The 13,472-nt window shown below is 41.1% G+C and overlaps 1 protein-coding gene across 1 annotated transcript in view; it reads left to right on the forward strand.

The window, feature by feature from the left end:
• Positions 1 to 13,472, forward strand: part of ca16b (carbonic anhydrase XVI b) — a 107,769-nt gene that overhangs the window by 43,434 nt on the left and 50,863 nt on the right. Inside the window, exon 3 of the mRNA XM_053867430.1 lies at positions 7,532 to 7,711. Coding sequence (XP_053723405.1) covers positions 7,532 to 7,711 — 180 coding nt within the window. The remainder of the gene's footprint in view (positions 1 to 7,531; positions 7,712 to 13,472) is intronic.

Here is a 13,472-nt window from a genome sequence, read left to right on the forward strand (position 1 = left end):
GTGTGCGTTAGACAGACAGAGCCACGGGAGAAGTGCGTGGCAGAGGAAACATCAAATCATTTTCATCATGGGGGCTTTAAAATCTACATGACAACTTAAGCTCTATTTTCACGGTAATTTACGGATGTATACTGCCGCTGACAAATCGCCATGAAAATAATGAGAAGAAATGTCTTTTTTTTTTCACCTTTCAAATTCCTTTTAAATCCGATCATTCCAGTTGTTTATGTGAGTTTGAGTTCATACACTCCTTCGGGTGCAGGTGGACAAAGCGTAATTGTCATTTTCTCACGCATAAGTGCCGATATAACCAATGTGCTCCTGATAACTTGCATTTCTAGGGTAGCGTGAAAGTTTCCAGTGACTCAGTAAGACTCGTGCATTTTTAATTTCTTCCCCGGTTAAGCAGCACCATCAGGACTTTGAGACAAACGTGTCCTTGTCTGAACTGACTTTCGTTAATTATACATTTCACTCTGATTTGCTGAGATTCTTAAGCTTTGCTGGCGTGACCTTATTTTGACTTGCGAAGTCGCTATCAGAATTAGCTGCTCCAGTTTTCCTATCATGATTTTCTTTATTTTACTTGGACCATTAAGAGACTGCTGATCAGCCAAGTTAACAGATTAGGCCCCAGGCTTCAGTGAATTCATTAATGCTGGAATTGAATACTGTTAAATCATCTCTCCTCCTAGAAACTGTGAATATGAGTTGACTCCCCTTCATGACTTCCCTTTGTGAACTTTTTTTTTTTTTTTGCTCCATGCGATTTATATTTTGAAAGATCACTTTCTCCGTTGGTGCCAATATATATTTAAACAGTGAGCTGAAGTAGGTCAGTTGAGAGCATATCTAACAGACCTTGGTTCAATCCCAGCCTTCAGGCTTTGGGCGTATATTTTATTCAGATTTATGTGGAGACGAGCAGAATTATTATCTGCAAATCCTCTATGGGGATGAATGGATTACTCTTCCAACTTTAACAGTAAACCGTCGCCCCTGGACCAACTCCACACCTCACTACATTCAGTCGCCAGATAAACTTAACAGGGTTTGGGTGTGATTTCTGTGATTAAAGACTTGATCTGTGTTGGCTTATCTTCACTCAATCATTCCTCACTCTCCTAGCACATGTAGAATACTGGGTCAGTGCCACAGTCCACGTGATGTTTTTTTGTAGGATAAAAGAAGTGCAGAGTTTCTGTATAACCCCCCAAAAAAATCACTAAAATAGGACTGAGACACCCACTAGATCTTGGTCTCTATACAGTACCGTAATTGCTGCATTATAAGATGCTACTTTTTTCTCACGGTTTGAACCCTGCGGCTTAAACATTGACGCAGCTAATATGTGGATTTTTATAGGCTAAAGAGCATCATGTTGCCAAAATATTGAGCCTTGTCACATCAAACCGATGACATCACAAGCGTTTTAGTGACCTTAAAGCGCACAAAATGTGCTGTTTTCGCCCGAGTGTCCACAGCTCCGCCCACAGAGCCGATCTCATGGAGGACCAGAGACGAGAAGCAGCAGCTGAGACCGGCTGTGGTGTAGGAAATTCAGACACACGGCTGGAAACTGCGCATTTTGAGCTCTTTAATGCCAATAACAGATGTGAGGAGTTGGTGATTCGATTTCAGAGCATTGCCCAGTTTGTTTCATGAGTCATTGTCCAAGTTGGAGTGATCCTGTATGAACACAAATTTATTGGCTGTGGCTAATATTCTGGTCTGCTGTATTGTCCAGAATTAGTGGCACTGTTTGGGCAACACCTCTCTTGTGCTCTCCTCATTGTTCTCATCAGGAACTCACGCTGAGATCATTTCTATGGTTCTCCTGGCATTACATATAAATATATCTAGATTTTTTTCAATATCATAACAGTTTTACTTTTTCACCAAAGCTAGATGACTCAAAATCAGATAAAATGTTTCATTTTATGCTTTTGTGAGCCTTTTTTTTCCAAATTAATGAAAAGTGTATTTGATCTGAACTCTTTCAATGGCATTATTAAATCTTAAATTTGCTTTCTGTAATGTACTTGTGGTTTCAATGACAAGATTACAAACAACGATAAATATCTGTAATTTTGGTCCATTTCAAATTCATTTTCAAGAGGTTGGTTTTGAGGATCATTTGGAAGAGGAGAGTTCAGCGCCGTAATGGAGGTGTACAGGTAAAGTGCACTACAGAGGGAGGGCAGCAACAATGAAACCCCTTGGTCCTTAGTCACGGGGTCAGCAGAAGGAAGGATACTAGGGTTGGAGGAGGTCAGTGAGTAGGGAGCGGCCTGGTTGTAGAGGGATTTGTGAGCGATGAGGAGGATTTTAAATTGGATGTGCTGTTGGATTGGAAGCCACTTGAGGATTTGGAGGATGGGGGTAGTGCGATCACATGAAGGTGCTCTGTAGAGGAAGCTGTTGCTGTTGTCTGTAGGCGTACTGTATAGTCTGACTCCGCTTAATATGTATGCTTTTAATATTTTGTAGTTCACCCTGGTCAAAAGACAAAACTAGCCTCAGTAGCTTTGTTTTAATATGTGACATGAATAATTTGAAGATGAAAAGGCAGGGTGAACTCCTGAAAGTTGGAGGCGGTCATCCTTCAGCAGCGATGTCCATCACAGGCAGAGGTTTCACGTCCGACAGTTGCCTTCAGATGTGCTGTCCGACACAAAGGAAATCAGCGGGCTGAAGCGAAAGAGTCCTGTAGCATGGCAAAGTGGAGGAGGAGTGTTTTACAGAAGTGATGACAAAATGAAGCAGAATAGAGTGGTTGCAATTCTTGAGTGAACTGTGAGGGGAAGTTGCAGAAGAGCAGTGGTTCGTGCAGGCAGCAAGGAGATCCTTGTTTTGAATGTAGCTTGAGGCAACACTGTGTTTGGGCCAAACCTCGCTCCTTTTTGTGTGAGGATTTTATGCACTTCTTGTGTTGTGTTATGTCAAAATGTAATAGTTGTTATTACTGTGCTGATAGTAATAACAATAGTACAATGCTAAATAGACAGATATAGAGGTTGATGACAAGAACTGGGGGCGAGTTACATATTCTTAACTTGTTTTGGGGATAACAATGGAAACCTGGAGGATGGCTTTGTGTCTGTGAGGGCATACACAAGTAAAGAGGCGGACAACTTCTCTGACATTTATTTATAAAGTGATTTCCACATTGCTCATCGAAGCTAGGTGTACGGACTGTTTTTTTTTGCTTCTGTTATAAATCATTTTTGTTTACTGAAATAAAACAGTAACTAACTGAAACTGCATTGTCTGTGTACAAAACTAATCATCAGTTATACCAAAATTGTCCTTCATTTTCATCTGTATTTATTTCATAAAGAAGCATTTTTTGAAGTCTTTTAAAATCTATTTATTTTGTCTCGGCTGGTTTTACAACAGCTGTCAGCCAGGTGCTGCACCTGTGTTGACAGTCTGACAATGTTTTCGTGTGATGGTGGAAATAGGCCAAAAGCATCATCTTTCCAGTTGCGTCAATCTTGTTCCAGTACTCCATATTGAAGGAAGACAAAGAAATCACTAAAACTAACACTAAAACTAATAGAAACTAGTCTGAAACTATGCATTTTTTAAAAACTGGTGATTGAATTGAATAGCCAACCCACTCTAAGTCTAATTAAAACAAGTTGAATTTAGTTTAGTCAGAAGTGGTTTCAATACTTTGTCCCGCTTTGTTTTACCACGTTTGATCATGTGAGTTAAAATCTTTAAAACAGATGTCATGATTCTGACGGCATGGCAGCTCATGGTGAGCTACGACCGTTTTCATGTTGTGGAAACCTTACATTATTTACATAGAAATTCAGTCTGTCTTTGAGGCGAGCTCTAGAATAAATGCATTTTTGTGTTCCTCCGTACTTTGTTCAGTTTACCAACTTGATGCCCTCCTGCTGTTTACTTCCTTCCAAGCACATCAATCTGCCTACCTACATACCCCTAAGTGCTTTACTCCATGCACTTCAGTCTCTGTTATAATGCCACTGTATTAACATTAACTACCATAATGGTTGAGGCGCCTACATTTACTTGGATTGATCCTGGTCCTGCTTCTGTTTCTCGATACGCCGTACTGCTCCAGTCCCGGATCTGCTTAAAATATTGTGTTGTCTGTCATCTGTGATATTAGAACATATGCACTGTTCGGCGTACATTTTTGACGTGTTGTGCCAGCTCTGGGAGGTCTGCCAGGGAGCTTACTGCGTGGATGCTTTCTTTCACAGGGACAAAAACGGAAATGACAAGGCAATCACCATTCTGTCAGCATTACCATGGTAGCGCAGGGCTGGCTGTTTATCCCAAGGTTAATGGGATGAAGCCTGGAGCCGAGAGCGCCTCGATGAGAGGAGCATGTGCCTGTTTGACTTAACACAAGATGATAGTTGTCTCCCTCCTGGTCACATCAAAATGCATTATTAAAATCAAAAATGTTGTTTTGTTACTTTGACATAAAGAAAAATGGATTGAATTTTTGTCTGTGAGTAAAATAGCACACCGGATTGCTTCCAGGAATCTGGGCGAAGGAGTGGGGGAGGAGGGGGGGTAGTGGGATTGACTGGCGTCAGTTGACAGGCACGTTCATATGTGGGAACCTGAAGAGGTATTTTTGGATTTCCTCTCTTATGTTATTAATAGACTGACACCTACAAGGTGGGAAGAAGTTGATCGGGAGGCCGATATTTATTTTTACAGTAGAGGATCGTGGAGACCAAAACTGAAATGAAAGGCAAAGTATTTCCTTCCATCATGGCTGGTCTTTGTTCCAAATCTATGGTCACAAATTTTGGGTTGTTTCAGCTGAGAACATAAGAGGCCGAAAATAATTTTACCCATTCCTTCTCTGCCTTGGAGTTCAGTGTAGAACTGCTCTTATTGAGAGGAGACCAGTGTAGTGGTTTGGACTGCCCAGCTGGATGGAGGCCCTGGGGCAGATCCAGGACACATTGGTGAGACGATGTGTCTCTAACGTCCCCGGAATCGGCTTGGTATTCCCGGAGCAGAGCTGGACGAGTTGTCTCGAGGCTTGCCAACTTGGGAATTTGGATGTTCCGACAGCATGTGGCTGTGTTCTGGTATAGTGGAACACACTATCAAGAATGAGCTTTAAATGTTGGACGGCAACATTGGGAGAAAAATCACCTGGAAATGAGCTGCTTGGTGGAGGTCTTCGTAATAATTTCAGAAGATGTGTGAAGTGCATGTTTATGTCCCGCTCGCACATCGCTCTATCTGAAACTCTCTTCTTCTTTGAGATATCTGCCAAAGATTTTTGTGCTTTTCCGCAATCCACTCAAGGGTCGAAAGAAGAAAAGACAGAAAATTGGATCTGAAATTGCTCACTGGGGAACTAGAGTAGTTCTCATGTTTGTCTTTTTCCCCTACTCACACTTCTTTTTATAGTTTGAAGCCTACGTTGCCCTCTTTGTTAAAAAAAATGGACAAGTTCAAAGTAACTGGAGGCAGTGTTATGTCAGAAAAGCTCTGACATTGTAAATATGTGTTATTCCGCCAAAATAAAACATTTAATTGTGTTGCTGCAACTCTAGTGCAGTCAGAAATAACCTGAAAAGCATTTTTTTGCTGCCAACTCAATGTTGCTCAGACTGTGGCTTTGAAATATTAAAAGAAAACACACCCCGAAGAGGAGCATTGTTTTCTCCTTTTTCCTTCCACACTGTTCTGTCATCAAAAATACTATTCACAGAAGAGTCTAGAGCCATACTAGCCTGCCAGTGGTTTGGAGGTGAGCAGCTGTTTTTTGTCCCAGGGTTCAACGCTAGGTCAGGAAAGGGACACTTTGCTCACTGTGACAAATGGTGTCAGTTGTGGGATGCCTACTGTTGCATATGCATGACGTCCATATGTGTGGAATTTATCAGCCGTTTGGCATCAGATGCTGGCTGAAGGCTTCTTCCTGACCAATCTCAGCCGAGTGGGTGTGGCTGGTGAGAAAGACATTTCAGTTCCCGGGAAACAGACAACATTTTGAATTTAAATGTTTGCAAACAGAAATACACTAATGTCTTCGATATGGGTCCAATATTATGTGAAACGTCACTCAAATTGCCATTAGTTCCTCTTTATGACAAAAAAAATTCAACATTGGACAAAGCAATTTAATTTTTTTCGAAGTATAGTAATAATACATAGCAAGGAACTATCTCCACTCTACAAAGGGAGGAAATCAGACTCCAGTATAATAGACTGGTATAATAAATGTAGTCACTTTTATCTCAGACATTCTTTGAGTGCTCACTCCTGCCTCAACAGAATTATATTCATCGTCGTCATTCAGTTCAGAAAAGGGCAACCTCTGGTGGCCCAGGAGGAGAAGGTTTATCCAAGTAGCTAGCAAGCACGTGTTTGATTGAGAAAGAGGGTGATGGCTGGTAAATCTAGATTGTTCACTATTATTCATTGTGGTCAAGCCCTGCATTATGCGTACTGTACATTCAATAATGTTGGGGCTAATTTTGTTTTTCTGTAACAATTTGTATTCCAAGATTTAAAAAAAATCAATTGTGTTTGACGTCTGTCATGAGAATGTTGTTAAATAACCTGTCGTGTGTTCAAGTTCTTGCCTCTCCCACAATCGTCCGTTGTCCATGTTAGAGATTTGATTTGAACAGACATTGATTACTTTAAATCCGTGACTGACAGATCTAATCCTGATTACTTTCCAGCTCAGTCCTGCGGTGCCTGTTTGAGGTTAAAATGCTAGACATGTCCAAAATAATCCTGAGTCATGCAGCCATCCAGAGTTACTTAAGGACAATGTCCTGAGCGCTGAGGCGGTAATACACCCAAACAAGGACAAGTCCCTGTTATTTTGTAAAGAGGAAGAATTTTCATATCTTCATGAGCCCGGAGCAAAGTTGCCCTGTGTCTTCGGGGAATCATGAATACAGTGTAACCGGGAAAACTTAAAATCCATGCATTCTTCCTTGTTCCCCTGATCCCTGGGCTTTTGTTGTTTCATTGGCCCATTGTGCCCGAGAAGGGATCAAGGGGACCCCTGTCGGTTGTGGATTATTCTTTTGTGGAAGCGCAACTGTGGGGGAATCAAGGATTAAAAAGAGCAGCCAGTGGATAGGGATTGCGCAGGAAGTGAGTTTGTAGCATCCACTGAACATGAATTGTTTAAGGAGAGTGGTTCCTGTTGAATAGCCTCTTTGGCATTATGCGTTTTGACATACCCACTCTAGTAATTGCACTGCTGTGGTAATGTGCTTTATTAGAATTTGTAAATCATATATAGACACCAGGAATGGCCTGTAACCAGATGGTGAATTTTTATTATGTTCCACCAACTGTTGTTCGGATGACAATGCCGCGGAATATGAAACAATCGTCTGCTTCTGCTCAATTTCCGTAAAGGGCATATTGAAACATCTCTGCCGCACCGCGTGAATAGTGTTCTTGTGTTTGTAATTTTGTGTCTCACAGCCAGAAGAGGATTTTCGAGGGAGTAACTCAACGGCTCTCATAAGCTTTTGTGACACTCTTGTTGTTGCAGGAAGCCATGGACCTCGAGGCTGGTCAGCATTGTACCAAGAATGTGCAGCGAAGAACCAATCACCAGTGGACATCGTGGATGAACAGGCTTTAGTTTTGGAGGAGTACCAGGAGCTGGTGCTTGACATGTTCCACACTCAGTCCTCTAATCAGACCACCATGAAGAACACTGGAAAAACAGGTCTGTTGGCAGCGTTGAGATAATGCCTGTCTCACTTTGACAGTTTCCCGAGTGAGTTTCGAAAGAAAAACTTAGCTTGGAAAAAGCTACAATTGTATTTACAAGAGCAAGCTCCTGCTGCAACACAACACATTTACACCCGTTCACTCTGCCCCCTCAGTGCCAATTCTGTACCCCAATAATTTTGTGAACGTCTCCGAGCCAGCATGGCTTGGCTTTTGACGGCGGTTGGATTGGTACAGAATTTTAATTCCACCAGACAGATCTTTTTAATCATGTGCTGTCTGATAGACCTGGATGTCTGGCTGTGAAAGTGGCATTTGAATGACTGTGCACCTATGAGATATGAACGTGGCACCAGCTGCAACATGGTTACATCATCTACAGATTAAAACTGAAGTGCCCTTTTGACTCGGTGCATATGTCTGCATGCGCGCGTGTAGCTGTACCAGTGGGGACCAAATCTTGGAAACACACCTGCTTGTGCCATTCAAGTCTCACATTTGAGCATTAAAACTTCAAAATCACCTGGTCATTATCATTGGATTGAAGTTTGGTTTAGGTCCTGGTTACGATGTTTTGGGTCCCACAACAAATGGTCAATGGTGAGGTTTGGGGTGAGCGGCAAGAGAAAGCATGAAAGTCAATGAAATGTTTGTGTGTTTAAGCATATCTATCCTAGTGTGGACCAATTTTGTCCTTGTGGGATCCGACAAAAATGTTAAGCCTCAATTTAAGGATGAGGGCTTCAAAATAACTGGGTCATTATAATGGAATTGAAGTTTTGTTCAGAGTCCTGGTTAAGGTTAGCCACGTATTTTGGATGGTTAGGTTTAGGGGGAGAGGCTTGGGACCATGTCCATGAGAGGTCCTTGCGAAGAGTGCAACAAACCTGAAACACACTGAAACTGTCATCTCCTGTTGTATTTACATTGCCTTTCATTTTAAGCCAATAAAATGCTTATTTTAAGGATAAATCTATGCACAAATCTTCAAATAAAAATCATATGGGCTTGGGAAATTTCCCGGTATTAATCCAAGAAGAAGAAGGATAAAAACAGATGTATGCTCAGTACGCACACGATCAACTGTGATCTGCCGAAGGATTCCTTGCACCCCAAAAAGTACTACTAAAACTAGCAGTCAGTTCACTGGTAAGCACTGAATAAAACGGTGAGGTTGTCCCCCAAGACAGCGCCACAGTACACTGCTGATACGCGTCCTCCTTCTAATTCATTTGACCTTCATTTTACCAGATAGGTCAGAAGCAGTTCTCATTTGCAATGACAACCCGCCCCGAGAGGCAGTTTAAACTGCAGATGCAAATACAAAGAGAGACGCCAACATAAAAGCAAATGAGATCATTAAACTGGATGAGGAACACAATTAAACAAATGAATGTACAGCGTACTTGAAGCAGGTTCACGTGTGTTTTAAAATAGGAGTGAGAAATGATTTCATGTTTTGTCAGTTACCAAAGATGGATGTTGGAATGGAACACGGTCAGTTCAGTGAATTCACTCCAGACGATATCCTGAATAAGTTTTGGGTGCATTTGTTATTTATTTATTTACTACGATGGAGACACATGTAAACAGAGAGGGTTGTTCATGCACCAACCCTTTTCCCTGTCTTTTTGTGCCTTCCTTCTTAAATTCTTCAGAGTAAGAAGAATAAGACCAAAAACCTCCTTATTTTGCGTTGATGTATTCGATTTGTAATAAGAAGTTAAGCGAGTCAGTTAATGATTTACCGTGGCTACATTGGTTGTGTTTTCGCAGCAGAGTTAAGCTGGGCTCCGTGCTCTTAAATTATTGAGACGGTAAAATGCTTCTCCCCACAGAGGAAATTTCAACTCCAAATCAAAGGTATTGTACTCTCCGCACCACTGAACATTTTCACTCCGTCTGACATCGCGGCTGTGTTTAATACTGATGTACAGTGGATGTTCGCTGGGCCTCGAACGCTCACTTTGGACTCAAAGTCAACGTTTTAATTAAGACCCGGGATCTTTAAAAGTTCATTGCACTCGATTTCACAATCTTCCCAGGGGCCGCGTGCGAGCGCCAGCTGATTGGCTGCCTGTCATCCGGCCTTGCTCAACCAAACATTTCTCTGTAAAAAATTTCAAACAACTTTCAAACCAAATTCGTGGCAAATCAGATGGCCCCAGAGACGTCTGCATTGATCAAGGATTTACTTTCACACGCACTCCCCCTCTCTCACAGGCTGTGATTCAAGGTCTTTTTGGCTTAGCTTCTAATTCCTGCTCAGCTGTTGGAGGGTTCAAACACACCCAATGCTGCATCCCTAATGAAACTCCCAGGGCCGGCTAACATCCCACTTTTTCCCGACTTTCCGCGTGTTGCACGCAGGATTACACCACTTCAGAGGCAGCAGCAGTTGCGCGGATTTAGCACCATCTATGTAAATGTTTATATGCATTTTTAGCGAATGAAGACTACAATTGTGCTGATGTGACTGATCTCTCTGGCTGATAGTCACTTTGACCTGCTCATTTACATCCTGCAAATCTGCATCGAAGGCTTTGTTCTCCGTCAGCTTTAGCAGCTTTGGCATGTTAATACTTCCAGCAGGTTTTATCTTGCCTTCGGAGGGTTGCTGCTAAACCCCTTATCACACCCTGTTTTCTTCCCCTGGTCCCCTCGCCATTCTACACAACAACCAATAATCCCTTGTTTTCACTTATTTGTCATCGGTGCGACCAAGCTCATGGCTCACCTGTTTCACTTTGGTTGATGCCATCTTGTATATATCTTTCATTCTTCTTTTTTGTGTGCTAGAAAGAGATTTAATTACATTTGTTTTGTTTTGTTTTTACGGAGAGGAAAAGCAAATTAGATTGGCCTTCTTGTACACGCTGCCACCCTGACAACATCAATACATTTGGAATAGAGAAACTCTTTGAGAAAATGGACAGTTGATGGAAAAAGGAAAACATTATCAGGGATGTTTTTTTTTTTTTTCAAGGATAACTAGATTGAATGGGTCAATCAATACGTGAGGAAAACATGTTGGCAGTAAATCTTTTAATAAAAACTATTTAGTCTTTAAATATAAAAGGACAGGATAGCCTCACAGAACTGTATATGCCGCTGTAGTCTATTCATAAAATGTATTAACAATGTCTAAAGAGAGAATAATGATAATAATGTGGCTTTTTTATTTATTTATTTTTTTTTAATCTGACAGGATTGTTGATACTAGGGATGCACCAAAAAGAAAAATAGTGGCCGAATAATCCCAAATAGTGTTTGTGGTACTATTATAATGAATACTGAATACATTGAATAAATAGACTAGAATACATTTTTATAGATGTTTATTTCAATGAAACTTAATGATTAGGTTGAACAATTTTGACATAAAAATATTTCCGTATTTGCTTTTTCAAATAAATACACTAATAAATGAATATAAACAAAAAAAAATGAAATAATGTAAAGGTACAAGTTTGCTTTGCCACAGTGAATATGCTAATAATGTAAACAGAAGGCTCTCCATCATTTGGATCATTACAGTGTTGTTTACAGTGAATTGTGGTGAGCGTCTCACATCATTGTACAGTCAGGCTTAACCAGATGCTAATCTGTAGTTCAACATGAATTCAACTGGTTAATATGTTGCTAATACACAGACAAATAACTTTGTTTATGGTAATAAATGCTCATTAGTCTTATGTGTAACCCATATTTTCATTATAAATCGCCTATTAATACTGGGGAATGATGTGGGTGCAAGAATAAAGAAATACAAACAGACTTATTTTTTAAATTTCTGCATTAATAGACCTTGTCAATTCCTTCCTTTCCTAGTTCTCCATCCATCCTCAACCACTTATCCATTGCTGGGTCGTGAGGGCAGCTTCAGGGGGTGAAAAAAAAAACCCTGGGATATTAAAAGTGTTCAAATGCATCAGAGAAATGGCACAGTGATTATGGATTAGCCCAGCTCTGTTTTGCTAAATCAGGCATGTCATGTCTTGGGTTTCAAGGGGCACATAATTATAGGTGGCCCAAGACAAGACATAATGTCTGCCATTAATGTCCCAATGTCCCATAATGCAGGTGAAGCTCTTATGATATTAAAGGTAGGAATAAAATACATTCTTTTTCCTGATTTAATGCCCCTTCTGTTATTCAGGAGCACATTTTCCTCTGTGAAATACCAGGTTAAAAATAGCACAAAAAAAAAAAAAAAACCAAGAAAGTGGACTGTCATTTCTGTTGTTCATTTTTTTGTTCGTCTAAGACGGAGCCAAGTTGGTAGAGAGTCAGGTCCTCATAGATAATTTGGCATCCTGTGCACATTTTAACTTCATGCAATTAAGTGCGACCATTAAACAGGTAGAAAATGTATTGGGATGTTTTAAAGCAGGCGAACCAGATGTGGCTCTTTCAACGAAGAAGTCTGGCTCTTTGAACAGATCTCAGATATTGAAATGCCATCTCAACTAACCACAGTTTCTCTGTGTTCTTGCCAATATAGCCATCCTGTTCGACCACTTTAATAACTGATGTAGCACACGTGGTGCCATCACCCTCAACCACAAGCTCAGTAACAGTGACTTCCCATGATGCACTGCAGCCCAGTCAACCAATCACAGTTGTTACAGCATTGTGGAATCTTGCAGGCAACTGAGCTTCTGGCTGCTAAAATGTGCTGTTCTTGTTCATATATGACTGCTTGACTGGTCTGCAAAGCATCGTGGGCACTGTTTAGGTCACTGTAACTCAGTTCATTATTGAGATTGATGGGACCAATGCTGCTCTGCCTTGTCACGGGAGTATTGACTGGACATGCTGTACTGTAGTCACGGTTTGTCGTCACCAGTTCACAGAACCATTAAGTATCACTAGAGACCTATAGACGCTAACTGATGGTCATCGAATGCCACCTTATTGCTGTAAAATATATGTATAAAAAAAATAAAAAAAAAAACTTTTCACAATTCTCTCTCCTAAAATGGTTGTTTTTCATTGCCTTTTTCACTAATACTCTAACCGCTTTAGAATTTGTTGATGCTCCCTAACTGATGCCGGGCTGCTACATTTGCGCTGCCTGTGAGATTGTGTCGGTGATCAGTGAACCCTAATGGGGACCCAGAAGAGGACGCCGCCTCCAATAACGGAGCAGAGCTCCATCCAATTATTTTCACTATTTTCACCAACTATTTTCACCACGGTGTTTCGCCGAGGCGCCCACAGATCCACAGACTCTGAGTCAACCAGTGTGATCATTAAAAGTTTCCTGTATTAAAAATAAGTTGAAAAGTACGATGGTGAGCCAAAGTCCACCAAACTCTCCACAACTCACACGCTGGTGTCGGCTGTCAAATACGGCTGTGCTATAGAGCGCGGTGCGCAGTCATGCTGTCGTCTTGATCATGTTGGGGCAGGGCCAATGCAGCGAGTGAGCCGCGTGTTTATCGAATCTATCATGAGATGCAGATCGCAGAAACTGTTTGTGGCGGTTTATCGCTCATCCCTGACACATGTATATGTATCTGGGGCTCTCATGGAATCACACTTAAAAGTAATTTAAGGTTTAGGCTAAGGTTTTTCGGCTCTCTGAGTCAAAAAGGTTCCCGACCCCTTTTTGAAAGCTTAATAACTGAGGTCGAGACACATAAATAGAGGACAGATAAAACGGTTGTAAAGTTGTAAATGATTTGATGTGAGAGTTGTTTTATGACTTTATTAATCTGTCTCTTTATGTTGCATGGTTTTTAAGGTGTGAT

Source organism: Synchiropus splendidus, chromosome 6 (genome assembly GCF_027744825.2).
Source record: "Synchiropus splendidus isolate RoL2022-P1 chromosome 6, RoL_Sspl_1.0, whole genome shotgun sequence".
In the NCBI taxonomy this organism is placed as follows: Eukaryota; Metazoa; Chordata; class Actinopteri; order Syngnathiformes; family Callionymidae; genus Synchiropus; species Synchiropus splendidus.